General features: G+C 43.1%; 1 protein-coding gene across 5 annotated transcripts in view; it reads left to right on the forward strand.

Moving 5' to 3' along the window:
• Crem (cAMP responsive element modulator) overlaps nucleotides 1–14778 on the forward strand; it is a 52626-nt gene extending 37848 nt beyond the window's left edge. For 3 of the 5 annotated variants that reach the window (XM_004668163.2, XM_045150623.1, XM_045150624.1), the window contains 2 exons: nucleotides 8816–8972; nucleotides 14058–14778. In XM_004668163.2, coding sequence (XP_004668220.1) covers nucleotides 8816–8972; nucleotides 14058–14205 — 305 coding nt within the window. In that variant the 3' untranslated portion in view covers nucleotides 14206–14778. Of the gene's footprint in view, nucleotides 1–2196; nucleotides 2233–8815; nucleotides 8973–14057 lie in introns of all 5 variants that reach the window. The other 2 variants (XM_045150625.1, XM_012951074.2) reach the window with 1 other exon arrangement.
• Nucleotides 14779–18841: the final 4063 nt, after the last annotated feature.

Below are 18841 nucleotides of genomic sequence, written 5' to 3' on the forward strand. Positions count from 1 at the left end.
GCATTAATGCTATAATAGTGGCGCACACCTTTAATCCCAGCACTCTGGAGCCTGAGGTAAGAGGATCACTGAGAGTTCGAGGCCAACCTGAGATAACATAGTGAATTCCAGGCCGGCCTGGGCTACAGTGAGACTCTACTTCAAAAAAAACAAACAAACAAAAAAAGAGTTGCAGGGATGGCTTAGTGGTTAAGCCACTTGCTCACCCGGGTTCGATTCCCCAGCACCACGTAAGCCAGGTACACATGGTGGCACACGCATCTGGAGTTTGTTTGCAGTGGCTGCAGGCCCTGGTGTGCCCATTCTCTCTCTTCCACCCTGTCTCTATCTGCCTCTTTCTCTCTAAGTAAATAAATAAAATATTTTTTTAAAAAAGGAAGGAAATGAAACTCAGATTGTGAGAGACTCATAGGAAGCAGGAAATAGAGGTGAGAAGGTCACAGGTTAAAGGTCCGGTGAGGGAGCAGTGCTTAATCCCGAGAAAGCAGGGCCGCTTCATGTGTGTTCTCCCTGGTACACACGGGCACTTACTATCAGACAAGTGTTGTCTGTAACCCAGTGCAGCTCAGGGTGGGCAGAGGAAGTCCAAGCTCACAAAGCCAGCAGGTAGTGACCTCATGCGGCTTTTCGTTGTGTTCATAGCACATTGCTTGCTCTCCAAATTCACTTGACATTGGTAAATTAAAGCTAAGCTAGCATGAATTGTAGTAGCAGGCTAATAAGGAGTTTCACTTTTTTTTTTTATGTGAGACTGATTTAATTTGCTTCATATGACAATCTATAGTCACATCCATTTTCTTTTGAAAATACATCCCATTGTTCTTCTTTATGGTTAAATAAAATTTCGTTGTGTAAAGGTACACTTCACCGTCCATCCCTCTGCTCACGGATACCTGACTTGGTTCCATCGCTTAGTCCTGAGAGTTTCACCTTTTTTTTTTAATTTTTATTTATTTATTTGAGAGCGACAGACACAGAGAGAAAGACAGATAGAGGGAGAGAGAGAGAATGGGCGCGCCAGGGCTTCCAGCCTCTGCAAACGAACTCCAGACGCGTGCGCCCCCTTGTGCATCTGGCTAACGTGGGACCTGGGGAACCGAGCCTCGAACCAGGGTCCTTAGGCTTCACAGGCAAGCGCTTAACCACTAAGCCATCTCTCCAGCCCAGTTTCACTTTTTTTTAAAAGTATTTTTATTTATGTTTTAAAATTTTTATTTATTTAGTTGAGAGTGACAGACAGAGAGAGAAAGAGACAGATAGATAGAGAGAGAGAGAATGGGCGTGCCAGGGCCTCCAGACACTGTGAACAAACCCCCTTGTGCATCTGGCTAACGTGGGTTCTGGAGAATCGAGCCTTGAACCAGGGTCCTTAGGCTTCACAGGCAAGCACTTAACTGCTAAGCCATCTCTCCAGCCCAGAGTTTCACTTTTGAAGCCATCAAAATGGGTATTTATCCAGGTTACCTATTTTTTTTTATTTCTCTGATTTGTGAGTATTTTTTCTTTTTTTTTTTTTTTTTTTACCATCTCACGAGTCTGACACAAGAGTATTATTTAGGCATCTGTAATTTTCTGTCATCTGGCTTCTATTTTAAATAAGTGACACACTGAAAAGAACATATATCTTTTAAAATATTTTATTTTACTTTATTTTATTTATTTGAGAGAAAGAAAAGAGAAAGAGGCAGACACAGAGAGAATGCATATGGGCAGGCCAGGGCTTCCTGCTACTGCAGATGTGTTCCAAATGCAGGCGCCACCTTGTGCATCTGGCTTATATGGTTACTGGGGAATTGAACTCCAGTCCTTGGGCTGTGCAGGCAAGTACCTTAACTGCCAAGCCATCTCTCCAGCTCTTATCTTTTATTAATAAATTCTATGAGGGATGTAACACTATACATCTAGGAGTTTGGGGGCTTTTTAAAGTAAATAAAATAAGGAATAAAAGTCCTGTGTTTTGATCTCTCAGACTTGTTAGGTAGGAGGGAAATGCAGGAAAACAATTTATGGATGTTATAAGCCTTTTAAGTACTGTACAGGTTAAGTATAATTCGGCACATTGTCTTTGAGAAATGAGGGCGGCGGGGGCTAATGCTGTTGACGTCTGCTGTCTGCTAGGCCCTGGGCTAGATACTTTGACAGACACTGCGGGTGTGTCGTGAGTACTCAATGCGATCATGTGTCCCCATTTTACAGATGAGGAAACTGAACTTGCCCCAAGTCACATGGCCGGTAAGTGGCAGAGCTGGACTAGAACCCAGATCCCAAACCCCCATGTTCTTTCTGTTGTATGCATTTAAATAAAGCTTTCAAAGGGAGGTATGCAGTTAATAATCAGAACTGACAGTTCTAGGAATTGTTTCACGTCAGGCATCAGATTTTTAGAAACATATTATAATTATAACTCTGCTTCTAAAATCTTGTGAGATGAATCTAGAATATATCTAAAGAAAATAATGGTTAGGCATGGTAGCACACGCCTCTCATCCCAACACTCGGGAGGCAGAGGTAGGAGGATCACCATGAGTGCAAGGCCAGCCTGAGACTACGTCGTGAATTTCAAATCAGCCTAGGCTAGAGTGAGACCCTACCTCTACGAAAAAAAAAAAAAAAAAAAAGAAGAAGAAGAAAATAATACCTTTTGTTGAATACAGCCATTTGGAATGAACATCTCATAGAACTTTCCATAGCTTTGTGTTAAAAGCACAGTTAAAATAAATAACATGTCTATAGGAAAAACTCATCCTTTCAGATTTTCCAGATGTCAGTGAGCCTGTGTACAACTATGAAGTTTAAGCTTCACTTTGTGGTGCACAGATAAACTTCAGAAGTACCCATTGTGTGCCAGGCACTGGGCTGGACTCTACAGCATGCCCAAGGAGGAAGGTCCCATTCTTAATCTGTCTGGAGGATTTTGCCTGCCTGAAATTAAAATTAGTGTATAATATTACTTTATAAATTTATTTTTCTTATATTCAATTATGATTTGTAAGCCCCCACTGGTGACACATGTATTTTCAGAAAATGAAAATGAAATTCTAAAGTCAGACGTGGTGGTACATTGCTATAATCTCAGGACTCAGGAGGCTAAGACAAGAGGATTATAAATTTGGGGCTAGCCTGGGCTACATAGGAAGACCTTGTCTTTAAAAAACTATAAAAAATAATTTGTATACTTTTATTAGATGGGATATGAGGGATTGTCGGCCTTTATAAATAGTGCAGGAATAAACATGTCATCAGAAAACATAGTATGGTTCTTTGAACTGTGGTCCTTGATATTTAATCTTCTTGAAATTATCACTAAATTCATGATGTTAAAAATTGAAGCCAAGACAAACACTTTGTCGTGACTTGTTTCAAAAATAAAACCTTTTGACATTTAGGTTTTCGCAAAACAGGAGATTTTCTTTGTCCATCTTTTTTAAAAGAAAATTTATTTTTATTTATTTATTTGAGAGAGGGAAAGAGGCAGAGTGAGTGGGTGAGAGAGAGAGAGAGAATGGGTGCCCCAGGGCCTCCAGCCATTGCAAACGAACTCCAGATGTATGAGCCACCTTGTGCCTCTGGCTTATGTGGGTCCTGGGGAATTGAACCGAGGTCCTTTGGCTTTGCAGGCCAGCGCCATCTCTCCAGCCCTTGCCCATCTTTTAAATGTGCTTTATTAATAGGATTATATTTGAATATTTGGAAGTTATCTATTGACAATTGGAAGCATACCATCAAAAAAAAGATGTGTACCATCTTGTAGATCCTAGAAATTTATTCTCATCTATAATTTACCATAATTCTTATTTCTGGCTTGAAGTGTAGTGAGTTTTGTAATCTTTGATATTTGTTAAAGCAAATGAAGTGAATGCATATTTTTTAATTTTCTGAGGTAGGTCTCACTCTAGCCCAGGCTGACCTGCATTCACTCTATAATTTCAGGGTGGTCTTGAAGTCATGGCAAACCTCCTACCTCAGCCTCCCTGGTGCTGGGATTAAAGGTGTGCTCTACCCTGCCTAGCCTAAAGTGACTTTTTAAAGATCCTGCTCAAAATGTTTTAAGAATTCTTCATTTGGAATATCCATTACCCTTTAGTCATCCAAGGGTGGTTGTGCCTATGCCAAACATTGCTTGAGACCATTTCTGGTATCTAGTTGCATCTGTGAAATATTTTTTAAATTAATTTTTAAAGTTTTTATTTATTTATTTGAGAAAATCAGAGTGAGACAGACAGAGAGAATGGGTGCGCCACTGCAAACAAAGTCCAGACACATGCACTACCTTGTGCATCTGGCTTATGTTGAACCTGGGGAATCAAACCTGGGTCCTTTCACTTTGTAGGCAAGCGTCTTAACTGCTAAGCCATCCCTCCAGCCCCTGTGAAGTATTTTTATAAAGAGAGGAAACTCTTAAACCAGCTTTTGTTGATTGTGCAAGTATTCTGTTCCCACTTCATATTACAGAAAATGGCAAATGTATACAAACCTGGAGCATATAATGAAAATGCACATGTATACTTAGAAACAGTAAATTTAGTCCTCTACAAAGAGGCAATAGGCACGGCTGTAAAAGACCTGCTGCTCTGTCTTTGCTCATTTCCGTCACTGTTTTGTCACTTGTTTGTACACACTGTTTGAAAAGAACAATTCTCAAGCCAGGTCCGCATCCTGGTGCCTGTAAATGTCCACACAGTGACACATCAACTTCTCATTCGTCACTGGTGATTGTGCTAAGTTTAGAAAGCCCATGTAGGACGCCAGCTGTCAAGTTATCTCAGCCTTTATTATAGCAGAACCTTCTTCCTTGTGTGTGGTTAAAGAGAGAGAGAAAATGTGCTCATCAGCATTTCCCCTCACAATAGGATCAGTAGATTAAAACACACTTATAAGTTAGTGTCTAAGTAGTTTTGTAAAAAATACATTTTTTTTAATTTTTAAATTTTTATTAACATTTTCCATGATTATAAAAAAAATCCCATGGTAATTCCCTCCCTCCCCACCCCCACACTTTCCCCTTTGAAATTCCATTCTCCATCGTATTACCTCCCCATTACAATCATTGTACTTACATATATATAATATCAACCTATTTAAAAAATATTTTAAATATTATTTAATCTTTATTTTTTAATTATTTTATTTTTGGGAGAGACAGAGAGAGAAAGAGGCAGGGAGTGGGGATGGGTGTGCCAGGGCCTCTCAGCAGGTGTGAATGGAGTCCAGATGGGTGCGCCTCTCTTGTGCGCATGTGGAACACTGCTTGTGTCACTTTTGCATCTGGCTTCATGGGACCTGTAAATTTGAACAAGCACTCTTAGGCTTGGCAGGCAAGCAACTTAACCACTAAGCCATCTCCCCACACCTAAAAGTATTGTAAATCTGGCTGGCCGTGGTGGTGCACGCCTTTAATCCCAGCACTCGGGAGCGAGAGGTAGGAGGATCGCTGTGAGTTCAAGGCCACTCTGAGACTACATAGTGAATTCCAGGTCAGTCTGGGCTAAAGCGAGACCCTACCTCAAAAATATTTTAAATCTGCAAAATTTTCTACATCATATAGTGATATATCTTTAAATAGACATAAAAGCAAATTTAGATTTCCCTGTTTATTAATTGGGTTTGGTTGATGATCATTGATAATAGTTATTATGTATTACCTTTGTTTTGGAAGATTATATAAAGAAAAGGCAGCATAACCTTATAAATAGCATTTTTATTAATTTTTTTCTGATATTTATTTATTTACTAGAGACAGAGGGAGAGAGAGTGAGAATGACTACGCCAGGCTCTCCACCTACTGCAAATGAACTCCAGACACATGTGCCACCATGTGCATCTGGCTTGCGTGGGACCTGGAGGATCGAACCTGTGGTCCTTTGGCTTCGCAGGCAAGCGCCTTAACCACTAAGCAATCACCCCAGCCAATTTTTATTAATTTTATGAAGACTTTTAGTCTTCCTTCAGAGCCATAGTTTTTATTTGTAATTACTTTCTTTTACCCAGTCCTCCAATCTGAGAGCAGAAAGCTAGCATTTACCCATCAGAAGCAAATTGATTTTTTTATTTTTTACCTTTTTAGAAATACATGGCTCTTTTCAGTGATAATATCTTATGAAGAAAACCTTTTGTCTCCTGTTTTGTAAAATGTTCAATTCTATACACTAAAAATATAGGTTTGTTTATATTCCCTGTTTTTTTTAAAGGGAATGTCATTTATTTATTTATTTATTTATTTATTAATTTATTTATTTATTTATTTGAGAGTGACAGACACAGAGAGAAAGACAGATAGAGGGAGAGAGAATGGGTGTGCCAGGGCTTCCAGCCCCTGCAAACGAACTCCAGACACGTGCGCCCCCTTGTGCATCTGGCTAACGTGGGACCTGGGGAACCGAGCCTCGAACCGGGGTCCTTAGGCTTCATAGGCAAGCGCTTAACCGCTAAGCCATCTCTCCAGCCCATATTCCCTGTTTTTAAAAAGTATTTTATTATTTATTTATTTGACAGAGAAGGAGGGAGAGAGAGAGAGAGAGAGACAGAGAGAATGTATGTGTCAGGGCCTCCAGCCACTGCAAACGAACGCCAGATACATGCACACCCCTGTGCATCTGGCTAACGTGGGTCCTGGGGAATCGAACCTGGGTCCTTTGGCTTTGCAGGCAAATTAATCTCTAAGCCATCCCTCCAGCCCTATATCCCTTCCTTTGATTGGCGTTTGATTTAGATCAGTTTTTATAGGCTTACATAACTTTCTAATCCTTTTCGTGTATTTATCATTGAGGGTATTTACTTTGTAATCTCCTAGAGCATGAATTACCGTGGGCATGTGATCTCAAGTTCAAACACTGCTGGTAGGAATATTTTTCTTTTCTCTTCCCTCCCTCCCTCCCTTCCTTCCTTCCTTCCTTCCTTCCTTCCTTCCTTCCTTCCTTCCTTCCTTCCTTCCTTCCTTCCTTTCTTTCTTTCTTTTTCCCGAGGTAGGGTATCACCCTAGCTCAGGCTGGCCTGGAATTCACTATATAGTCTCAGGGTGGCCTCGAACTCATGGCGATCCTCCTATTTCTGCCTCCCAAGTGCTGGGATTAAAAGCGTGCACCACCACACCCAGCAGTAGGAATATTTTTCATCACTCCAACCCAGTGATGTTTCTGGAAAGCTGTGTTGCTGAAGTTGATAATTTCTGAGTACAAATTAGGAAACTTTGAGAATCTAACTTGGTATTCAACTGAAATACTTAGTAAATATTTATTTACTTATTTATAATTTTTTGTTCATTTTTATTTATTTGAGAGCGACAGACAGAGAGAGAAAGAGGCAGAGAGAGAGAGAGAGAGAGAGAGAGGGAGAGAATGGGCGTGCCAGGGCCTCCAGCCACTGCAAACGAACTCCAGACACATGCGCCCCCTTGTGTATCTGGCTAACGTGGGTCCTGGAGAGTTGAGCCTCGAACCGGGGTCCTGAGGCTTCACAGGCAAGCACTTAACCACTAAGCCATCTCTCCAGCCCAATAAATATTAAATACATCTTTTAAGCATATGATTATACTACACTCAGAAATAGTTTTTAGAAAGCATAATATTTAGAGCTATATTGTTTTTGCTGGGAGTCCAGGCACATGCTTGTAAGCCCAGCTCTAGGGAAGTTGAGGCAGCTGGATAATCACAAATCTGAAGCCAGCTTGGGCTATGTACTGAGTATGAGGTTGGCTTGGCCTACATAGTAAAACTCTTTCTCAACAACTCACTCCCTCCTCCACCCAAAAGAAAAAAGAAATGCATTATTTCCCCCCAAATCTAAGAAAGATAAAAATTACCGTTTCTTTTGAGAAGCCAGGTTTTTGTTTTTGTTTTTTTTTTCCAAGGTAGGATTTCACTCTAGCTCAGGCTGACCTGGAATTCACCATGGAGTCTCAGGGTGGACTCGAACTCACATCGATCCTCCTCCTGCTTCCTGAGTGCTGGGATTAAAGGTGTGCACCACCACACCCGGTGAGAAGCCAGTTTTAGGAAGGATTTGGGTGGAATTTTTTGTTTACTATTATTTGTGACTGAAACTGTAGTGAACTAGATTCCCTCCCTCCTTCGCTCCAATTCACTTTTTGGTAACTGATTCAGTACCTGCTTTGGGTCTGGGTAGAGGGGCATTTCTCAGTTGGAGCACTGGTTTAAGTTAAAATACTGGTGGTCATGTGACAGACCTAGCTCCCACTGGCTTTGTGAGGACCAATAGTTAATGCTGAACATCTTTGTGAGCGGGTTCCTTAACCAGCCACTACTAAAAATTCAATAAATATTTTCACACACACCTAAGTAAATTGCATTTAATAATAGTAATTACAAATTTATTCTCACTAGTGTTTTTCTCTGTGATCTTGGGATAGTAACCCTGTGTGGTATGCAGCTTACTGTGTCTTACCCTGACTTCACATCCAGTTGGTGTCTTTTAGCTGGCCGATTTGAAAGTCCTTCTGCTACAGAAAACAATCAGATACTGCAAGTCAGGGCTTGCCACCCCCACCCAAAGAGTGGTTCCTAAAGACTAGCACAAAACTGACTTTAAATGTGCCACAGCTAAAAGGCCTACATGGTAAAACCACGTCTAAAATGGGCCATGACAGTTTTGTTTTGTTTTTTTTTTACCTTAAATGCCAAGAGCAGGCTGAAATATTCGTATCTTTGTCCCAAATACTGAGGAAAATCTTTGCTAGTTAAGCCTCCTGTGATGTTCAGAAGTGTCCCTGTTAAAACATGATCTCTAGTGACATGTGAGGAGTAAGTCAATTTTACATACAATCTTAGCACGTGGACTGAAATGTTTTGTTTGATTGCAGCTGCCACGGGTGACATGCCAGCTTACCAGATCCGGGCTCCTACCGCTGCTTTGCCGCAGGGCATGGTGATGGCTGCCTCACCGGGAAGTCTGCACAGCCCCCAGCAGCTAGCCGAAGAAGCGACCCGCAAGCGGGAGCTGCGGCTGATGAAAAACAGGTGAGGAGCTCCGCTGGCGGAACTCACTCCCGCGGGCCGCCGCCAGCCCCAGCACTCGGGAGGCAGAGGGATTGCGCTGAGTTCGAGGTCACCCTGAGACTACACAGTGACTTCCAGGTCAGCCTGGGCTCGAGGGAGACCCTACATCGAAAAGTCAAAAAAGAACAAACAAACAAAAAAAAATTAAGCAGTCTCTTCCAAGTTGGGGTTGTCCGAGTTCACTACAGATGCTAGAGCCATGCTTTTTCATCATTTTGCTCAGAAATTTGAAAGGGCTGAATGTATAAGACTCACACAGGGTCGTCGTCATGAATCTAGGTGTGATGATAAACACATGCAGTCCCTGCTACTTTCTTTGCTGAGGCTGAGGCTGAGGCCGAGGCTGGAGGATTGCGGCAGTCCACAAGCCCAAGGCCAGCGTGGGCAATATAGCAGAATCCTGTTTCAAGAAGTAAAAAATAGGTTTTTAACTTTGATCTGGTGGAGCAGGATAGATTCCTTAGAACTGTACTTTTTGAGATTTTAGGAGCTGTTAATACAGTAGTCTCAAAGTGAATGTGCAGGGTGAAGTTCAGCTTGGAGAGAGAATATGAGCTAATAATCAGAAATAGAAAATGTCCACTGATGACTTCGTTTGACCAAGGCTGGTAAAAGGGACAGGCAGGAAGTAGTTGTGTTTTTGTTTTGACACTGTTCTCTGCCCTTCATTTTAGATTTCAAGACTAGGTAGGAATACCAGTGTGAAATAAACAAAATAAAAATAAACAAAACATTAGGCAGTAAGTCCTACAAATGTGCCACATGACTGTCCTCAGACACATAGGGTCCTCCTGAGATAAAACTGTATTTAAAATTATGTACTTAATAATCATTAGGATATATGTTTGGGCAGTAAATAACCAAGGAAACCTTGGCTGAAACAGGTGGTTTTTAAAAATATTTTATTTATTTGAGATAGAGAAAGAGGCAGGTAGACAGAGTGAGCATGGGCACGCCAGGCCTCCTGCCACTGCAAACAAACTCCAGACTCAGGTGCCACTTAGTGCTCTGGCTTTATGCAGATGCTGGGGAATCAAACCCTGGCAGTCACCTGTAACTGCTGAGCCTTCTCTCCAGCCTTGAGACAAGGCTGTCGGTCTTTACGGCGGGGTAGAGGTGTGCAGCCAGCACAAAGGCCCAGCAGTGTCTTCAAGTCCCTCGGTGCCATCTTGCCCATGTGGTTAAGACACAGGATGGCAGCTGCTTCCCCAGCGGTGGCATTAGGTGGGAGGAGGGGAGGATGGCCACGGTCCAGAGCTATAGCTAGAGAATTCCTTCTGAGCACTTCCTGCACGATCCTCCTGCAAACTTTCAGCAACATTTCAGTGGCTAGAAACATGTCTCTGGTTTTAGCTGTAAGGGATTCTGAGGAGGGTTCAGTTTTGCTTGCCCAAAGTCCATTTCCGAGCAACACAAAGGAAAATCAGTGACAAATGGCTGTGAGGCGTATCTCACAGATTACAATTTATTTATTTATTTATTTATTTATTTATTTGAGGGAGAGAGAGAGAGAGATGCATGGGCACACCACGGCCTCTTGCCGCTCCAAATGAACTCCAGATGCATGTGCCACTTTGTCTGTCTGTCTTTACAAGGGTCCTGAGAAATTGAACCCTGGTTGGTAGGCTTTAACTGCTGAGCCATCTCCCTAGCCCTGCTTTGCAGATTTTAAGTGTTTTATTCTACTATCACTTTAACTCTTACTAGCTCTTCCATCAGAATCAGCCTGATAATTATCTCTACTTTATAGAAGCTGGAAAGTTTAAGTCATGCGTTGTCCCATAGCCTAAACTGAAGAGAGAGTGCGCATGTAGTTGGGCAGTTTTTCTTTCGGAACCACTCATTACTGTAATACCAGTTCTCACCTCAAAAGACCTCAGTCTAAAACTTCAGACCTAACTTCACAGAAAGCATGCACCTTTCAAGGTTAACAATGAAAGAGCTCATGTATTGGCTGTTGCGTGTAATAGACATGTGATTACATTTCTGCTATTGTAGCAATGGTTGTTATTTCTTTGTAACCTGGTCACCCTCCCACTTTTAAAATATATTATTTATTTTTATTTATGTATTTGGGAAAAAGAGAAAGAGGCAGATAGAGGATGGGCATGCCAGGGCCTCCAGCCACTGCAAACAGACTCTAGATATATGTGCCACCTTGTGCATCTGGCTTATGTGGGTACTGGGGGAATAGAACTTGGGTCCTTAAGCTTTGCAGGTAAGTGTCTTAACCACTAAGTCATCTCTTCAGCCCTTATTTATTTACTTATTTGAGAAGTGAGGAGAGAGAACAAGCATGGGTGTGCCAGGGCCTCTTGCCACTGCAAATGAACTCCAAACACAGATGCCACTTGGTGTATCTGGCTTTACGTGGGTACTGGGGAATTGAACTTGAGCCAGTAGGCTTTGTAAGCAGGCACCTTTAACCACCGAGCCATCTCCCCAGCGCCCCTTTGTGTTTGGAGCAGTGTCTCACTATGTTGTCCCGGCTAGCCTCAGACTCATGGTTCTGCTGCCTTCCCTCACTTGCAAGTGTCGGCGTGACAGGTGTGCACTCCACACACTGCTGCATGCAGCTCCCTCTCCATGCTGAGGACACTGCACTTCGCAGCAAGGCTTGAAAACTGAGCTAATTATTAATAGAAGAAGCAGGTGTTTTCCATCACCAAGAAGCACTTCAGGAACGCACCAAGTGTTTGTGTGATCATATAATGCTTTGTGCTTGGACCATGCACACACGCACGTGCGCGCACACACACACAAACACACACACACGTGTGTGCACACACGCACGCAAATGTCAAATATGAAATGTGGATATTTACAATAAGTAGCTGAGTGAAGATTTAAAAGATTAAACACCCCACAACACCCCACAACACTGCAGCTTTAAACTTCCATTTAATGATAACTTGTTTTTATAGAAAGACTGTCTACCTTCTAGATTTAGAATTTAATGATTTAATCATGAATATTCATAAATTAAACTCAAGGTGTATATGTATGTGTAAAATAATTGAGTTATATTCCCAAACTGGAAAATTTGTGTCTGGATTCATTGTCCATTTCCCCCCTCTGTGTCATTTGATTAATCTCTATTTTATCCGGTTCAATTTACCTTTTTTTTTTTTTTTTTTTGAGGCAGGGTCTCACCCTAACCCAAGCTGGCCTAGAAGTCACTGTGATCTTCCTACCTCAGCCTCCTGAGTGCTGGGATTATAGGCACAAACCACTACCACACCTGGCTTCAATATACTTTTACATATTTTTTCATTACCTAGTTGAGAAGTCCAACACTTTGTGAGTTCACAGGGAAAGGGCATTGCTCCTCAGCTAGGAAGTGGCCCATTGATCTTTTCCTGCAGTTCTTTGGGATTTCAAGGTTTCTTTTCTGCTGACTCTTACTTCCCATAAGGAAAATAGATCCAGCCAGTGAGCGTCACCTATTCTAAAAACACACAGTTGCATGAGTCACAGTCTGGGATTGCTGCAGTACTAATGGGCGTCATAGTAGCTGGCACTTAGATGCCCAGCATCACTGCTGTGCACTCGGGTTGAATGACAGAGCCTGGAAGCTACTCTGGACTCGAGTGCTGGACACAGCGGTTGTAAGAGGCCGTCTTTTGTGGTGACTTCAGTCAGGTGGTTGCCAACCCGTCCCACTTTGACAGAAAGGGAAAAAAAACCATGGATAATGTTAATTGCTTTTGGTGTAATTATGCATGACAATAACTAACTCTTACTATTCTAGTTGCCGTCCTCACTGGTTGTCTTTTTCCTTTGGGCTGCTGAAAGTGCATTCAAATTGTTATGGGAAACGAATCTTACTAGGAAACAGTTTTGAAATGTGCCTTTCAATTATCCAGTTGCTTTTTTTTTTCTTAGCATTTTATCTTAGCTTATTTGTCTTGATTTGTGTTTGGTTTCTTGAGACAGGGTCTCATGTAGCCCAGGTTGGTCTTGAGCTTCCTCTATAGTTGAAGATGGCCGTGGACTTTGACCGTCCTCTGTTTACTTCCCACGTACTGGGATTTCAGACATGTGTCACCATGCCTGGCTTCCTTCTTCATACTTTTAACTGTGATGTTCTCACTTTTGTGGGCTCAAATTGTCAGAATTGTTGAATTTTGGGTCATGTAGCCACATTCACCTTTCTTTAAATTTCACAATGTGCATTTCACTTTGGTTTATAAAAATGTACATATTTTGTATATTGTTGTAATTTAGCCGTGTTGTGTTTTTTAGTAAAAAAAAAAAAAAAAAACTTTCTTGAAGTGTGATTGATCTTGATTTTTACTGAGATTTAGTCTTGAAGAATAAATGTCTGTAATATTGGCATTTGAGGTTTCTTAGGATTAATTCTTAAAATAATTTTGACCACATTAAATTTACTATTGAGTGGATTGGAAGGATCTACACTGTGTTAGTGGAAATTCCACTTGGTTTGTGGTCCCATGGTTGCAGTTGACTGAACGCAGTTCTGGTCACTTTTATCCTGGCATGTGGGCTCTGAGATGCCGCTGGTAAAGCTGACAGCTTTTCATTGGTTCCCGTTGACTCACAGGCATGTGCTTCCCTCCCTGTGTTGGTCTGGGGGTGGGCAGAGGCTCGGAGGCTCTCTGGACTGGACTGGACTGGGCCTGTTCCTGTAGTCACTTGCCTTGTGTTGGTTCCAGGGAAGCTGCCCGGGAGTGTCGCAGGAAGAAGAAAGAATATGTCAAATGTCTTGAAAACCGTGTGGCTGTGCTTGAAAACCAAAACAAGACCCTCATTGAGGAACTCAAGGCCCTCAAAGATCTTTATTGCCATAAAGCAGAGTGACTGTCCCTGGCCTGGACCTTGTTGACTGTGAACTCTAATCAAGGCTCTTGTAGAAGGGGCACTTGTGACCCTTACTTAGAATCCAGTTTGGCTTAGTGTGTGAATTGAGAATATTGTTCTGGGATTTGGAATGCAACATTAATCACATTAGCAGGCTTACTCTAATTTGTGTGTTGGTAGCATGCAAACATGTTTTGTCTGCCCTCTTGCTTCTACTTTCTCCAGGGAAGCCGCCAAAGAGTGTCGACGTAGGAAAAAAGAATATGTCAAATGTCTGGAGAGCCGAGTCGCAGTGCTGGAAGTCCAGAACAAGAAGCTTATAGAGGAGCTGGAGACCTTGAAAGACATTTGCTCTCCCAAAACAGATCAGTAGAAGTATCTTAACTATGAACTGACTACAGCATGTACAGTTGCTTTTCAATGCAATACAATATATAGCCAGCAAGAACTATGGCTTCCCCTTGTATCTTTCACCTTCCTTTCTAATACCTGACATTCCTCAAATGCTTTGTTGTATTTAGTTAACTCTTACCTATAGGGACAATTTTTTTTTTAGAAGAGACAAACTGTAAAAAATGTATGTAACACATTTTTAAGTTGAAATATGTGTAAGATTTGTTCCAACACTACATATTGCAGTTCCAGTCTCTGTCATGAGTAGTGCCCTATGCATAAAGTTTTGCAGGTCTTTTACATGTCATTTTAGGGAAGGATGATCAAGGGTAATGCATCTAGAAGAACAATAGATCAAACCACAGAAATACCTCAGGAAAGAATCGGAAGTGTATCTTAATGGCATGTCTATATGAGAAGAATAGCCTACAAGTGAATTTATGGCATTTATAGATTTTTATATGTTTCTTTGTAAAGAAAATATTGTACTGCTGTCCTTGGACGCCACAGTTGAAGGCAGTTTTGAATAGAACCATGTTGGTTGCTCTTTGTAGAATTTGGTGCTTATTTAAATACATGAACATTAACCGCAGCTTTTCATGCTATCAGATCACATAAACAACCCTGCAGAAGTCCTTAGTGTTTGTTTGCCACGATCTGGTGAAGGAGACGACACGTCTTACTGTCTGCAGTGATGGACGGCCTTTGAGAACTGAACTGCACCTCTGCAAGGGCACCGCGGGGTCACGAGCCTCACCCACGCTCCACCGCCTCCCTGGAAGGAGGGCCCAGCTCGGCGGGGAGCCCTCACCCAGCATGTTCAGAAAACACTTTAATGAGAGGGGCGGTCCTAGAGCTTTGCACATAGAGGAGCAGAGTGGCGATTAGAGGTCAGCCTTTGTCCTGGACGGGGCCTCTCTGCAGCTGGTCTAGAGATGTGCTGATAGCTCTGTTTTGAGTGTTAGCTAACAACCTCAGGAGTTTAGAGAATGCCTTTTTTTTGGAGGTAGGGTCTCAGTCTAGCCCAGACTGACCTGGAATTCACTATGTAGTCTCAGGGTGGCCTCGAACTCATAGCCATCTTCCTACCGCTGCTTCCAGAGGGCTGGGATTAAAGGCATATACCACCATACCCAGCAGAGTTTTAAAATAAAACCAAAAACAACCCAAGAATTAACTTTTCATTTCAACACAGCTTGAATGAAGTCCATATTGGATCTATTCTTTTGCTTTGCTTTTCAAAAATATTTTATTTGGGCTAGAGAGATGACTTTGTGGTTTAGGTGCTTGGCTGTGAAGCCTAAAGACCCAGGTTTGGCTCCCCAGAACCCACACAAGCCAGATGCACAAGATGATGCATGTGAATAAGGTTACACATGCATACAAGATGGTTTATTTGCAGTGGCTATAGGCCCTGGAATGCCAATTCTCTCTTTCTTTCTTGCTCTCTCTCTCTCATAAATAAAATATTAAAAATAAAATATTTTATTTGTTATTATTTTGCAAGCAGAAGGAGAGAGAGAGAATGGTACTCCCAGGGCCTGCCTCCACTGCAACTGACCTCCAGACACATCTGGCTCTCTGTGTATCTGACTTTACGTGGGTACTGAGGAGTCAAGCCAGGGCCAACAGGCCTTGCAAGCAATTGCTCTTAACTCACTGAGCAATTCAAAATGCAGTTTACCATGTGGACCCAGGCTGGCCTTGTATTCCCAGTACTTCCTGCCTCGGTGTCCTGAGTGCTGGGTTAATGGTGTGGGCTGCAAAGCCGACTCATGGCACCTTCAGGTGAAGTTAATCACACTCGAGACAGCAGTGTTGCTCCTGGCATCCACCCATCATCTGTATCTATGATGAAAAGCTTCAAGGGAGGGCTAGAGAGATAGCTCAGCAGGTAAGGTGTTTGCCTGCAAAGCCTAATGACCTGAGTTTGAGTCCCCAATATCCACATAAAGCCAGATGCACAGTGGTACGTACATCTGGAGTTCACTTACAGCAGCTGAAAGCTCTGGTGTGCACATTCTTTCTGTCTCTCTTCTTTCTTTTTTTTTTAATTTTTTTAAATTTTTATTTATTTGAGAGCAACGGAGAGAGAGAGAAAAAGGCAGAAAGAGAGAGAAAATGGGCACGCCAGGGCCTCCAGCCACTGCAAATGAACTCCAGATGCGTGCAACCCCTTGTGCATCTGGCTAACGTGGGTCCTGGGGAATCGAGCCTCAAGCCAGGGCCACTAAGCCATCTCTCTAGCCCTGCCTCTCTTCTTTCTAGCTCTCTCTGATTACAAATATATAAATTAAAAATATTTTTTAAAAAGCTTCAAGGGGCTGGAGCAGTTAAGTGCTTGCCTGTGAAGCCTAAGGACCCCGGTTAGAGGCTCGATTCCCCAGGACCCACGTTAGCCAGATGCACAAGGGGTTGCACGCATCTGGAGTTCATTTGGAGTGGCTGGAGGCCCTGGCGTGCCCATTTTCTCTCTCTCTGCCTCTTTCTCTCTGTCGCTCTCAAATAAATAAATAAAAACAAACAAAAAACAAAGTTTCTAGCAGTTAAGGCGTTTGCCCGCAAAGTCAATGGACCCAGGTTCAATTCCCCAGGACCCACGTTAGCCAGATGCACAAGGTGGCGCATGCGTTTCGAGTTTGTTTGCAGTGGCTGGAGGCTCTGGCATGCCTATTCTCTCTCTCTTCCTCTTTCTCTGTCAAATAAATAAATAAGAATAAAATATTTTTTAAAAAAAAGCTTCAAGGGGCTGGGTATGGTGGTGTAAGCCTTTAATGCCGGCACTGAGGAAGCAGAGGTAGGAGGATCGCTGTGAGCTTGAGGCCACCCTGAGACTACAGAGTGAATGCCAGGTCAGCCCGAGCTAGAGTGAGACCCTACCTTGAAACCACCCCCCCCAAAAAAAAGCGTCAAGGGGGCTGGAGGAATGGCTTAGCAGTTAAGGCACTTGCCTGCAAAGCCAAAGGACCCAGGTTCAAGTCCCTAGGACCCACATAAGCCAGATGCACAAGAAGGCGCCAAGGGAGTTCATTTGCAGTGGCTGGAGGCCCTGGCGCGCCCGTTCTCTCTCCATCTCAGTTAATGAGTTACAAGCTTGCGGGATGCGCCCGAAGCCCTGACCCTGTGGTGTCCTGTCGCCTCCCTCCTTCCCTGACAGCAGCCACGCGCTGGGGAAGTGCTCACTTCTGATCTGTTAAGGAAACACCCACCCCCTACCCCCCGCTGCAGCGTCGGCCGTAACCTGGGAGTGGGCAGGGAAGCGCAAGTAGAAGGCTGCTTGCTCTTAGTCTTTCCCTTATCAGAAACTTCCAAAGGGAAGCCTTTTTTTTCCCCTTTGTTTTGTTTGTTTGTTTTTCGAGGTAAGGTTTCACTCTAGCCCAGGCTGACCTGGAATTCACTATGGAGTCTCAGGGTGGCCTCGAACTCACGGCGATCCTCCTACCTCTGCCTCCCAAGTGCTGGGATTAAAGGCGTGTGTTATCACGCCCGGCTGGGAAGCCTTTTTTTTTTAAATATTTATTTACTTATTTGAGAGAGAGAGAAAGAGAAAGAATAAGTGTGGAAGGGCCTCCAGCCACTGCAAACAAACTCTAGCTGCAAGCGCCTCCTTGTGCATCTGGCTAACATGGGTCCTGGGGAATCAAACCAGGGTCCATTAGCTTTACAGGCAAATGCCTTAAGTGCTAAGCCATCTTCTCCAGCCCAGGGAAGCCATTTTTGGCTTTCTTTTTAAAAATACTTTTCCTGTGGATCCTGAACTCTGAATTTCTTTTATCCCAATTTCAGACTTGTCTTCTACAGAGAAATCAAATGAGGAATGAATACCCAGAAGAAAACCAGGAAAGAAACACCCCAGGTTTCAAGGGAAGAAAAGCAGTGCAGCATACTCCCAGGGCTGGTCACTGAGGCGGTCGTGTGCTCAGACACGCAGGGAGACACGCAGGACTCTGCAGACAAGCTGTGAAACCTTGGAGGCAGTCAATGCTGTGCTTGAAATTAGAGATGCAGGCAGGGGCTCCATAAGAAACTCCATGTAGGAGGTTGATTTGGAACAAAGCCTTGAAGTGATTGGCGGTGTTAGGAGGAGGAGGTTCTGGACAGGCGTGCAGAGCCCGAGTTCCGCACAAAGGAGCTTGGACGTGGGGTCCGTGGAGGTCAAGTGGACATGCCCCAAGGACTGACTGTTACTGGCTTGAGAGCCTTGAAGGAGCCCCTCAAGCCACTGGCTCCGAGTTCGTTGTCTTGCGACTCTCAAAGAATTGACAAGTACAGACATGACAGAAGAGCAAGTTAAGCAAAATTTATTTTAGGAAAGAAAGTAAAGGAGAGGGGCTGGGGAGAAGGTTGAGCAGTTAAAGATGCTTGCAATGTCTGCCAGCCCAGATTTGATTTTCTTACGGTTTTTTGAGGTAGGGTTTTGCTGTAGCCCAGGCTGACCTAGAATTCACTATGTAGTTTCAGGCTAGCCTCAGACTCACAGTGATCCTCCTACCTCTGCCTCCTGAGTGCTGGGATTAAAGGTTTGTGCCACCATGCCCGGCCATATTCGATTCTCCAGGATCTATGTAAAGCCAGATACACAAAGTGGTCCCTGTATCTGGAATATATTTGTAGCA

Source organism: Jaculus jaculus, chromosome 5, assembly GCF_020740685.1.
Source record: "Jaculus jaculus isolate mJacJac1 chromosome 5, mJacJac1.mat.Y.cur, whole genome shotgun sequence".
In the NCBI taxonomy this organism is placed as follows: Eukaryota; Metazoa; Chordata; class Mammalia; order Rodentia; family Dipodidae; genus Jaculus; species Jaculus jaculus.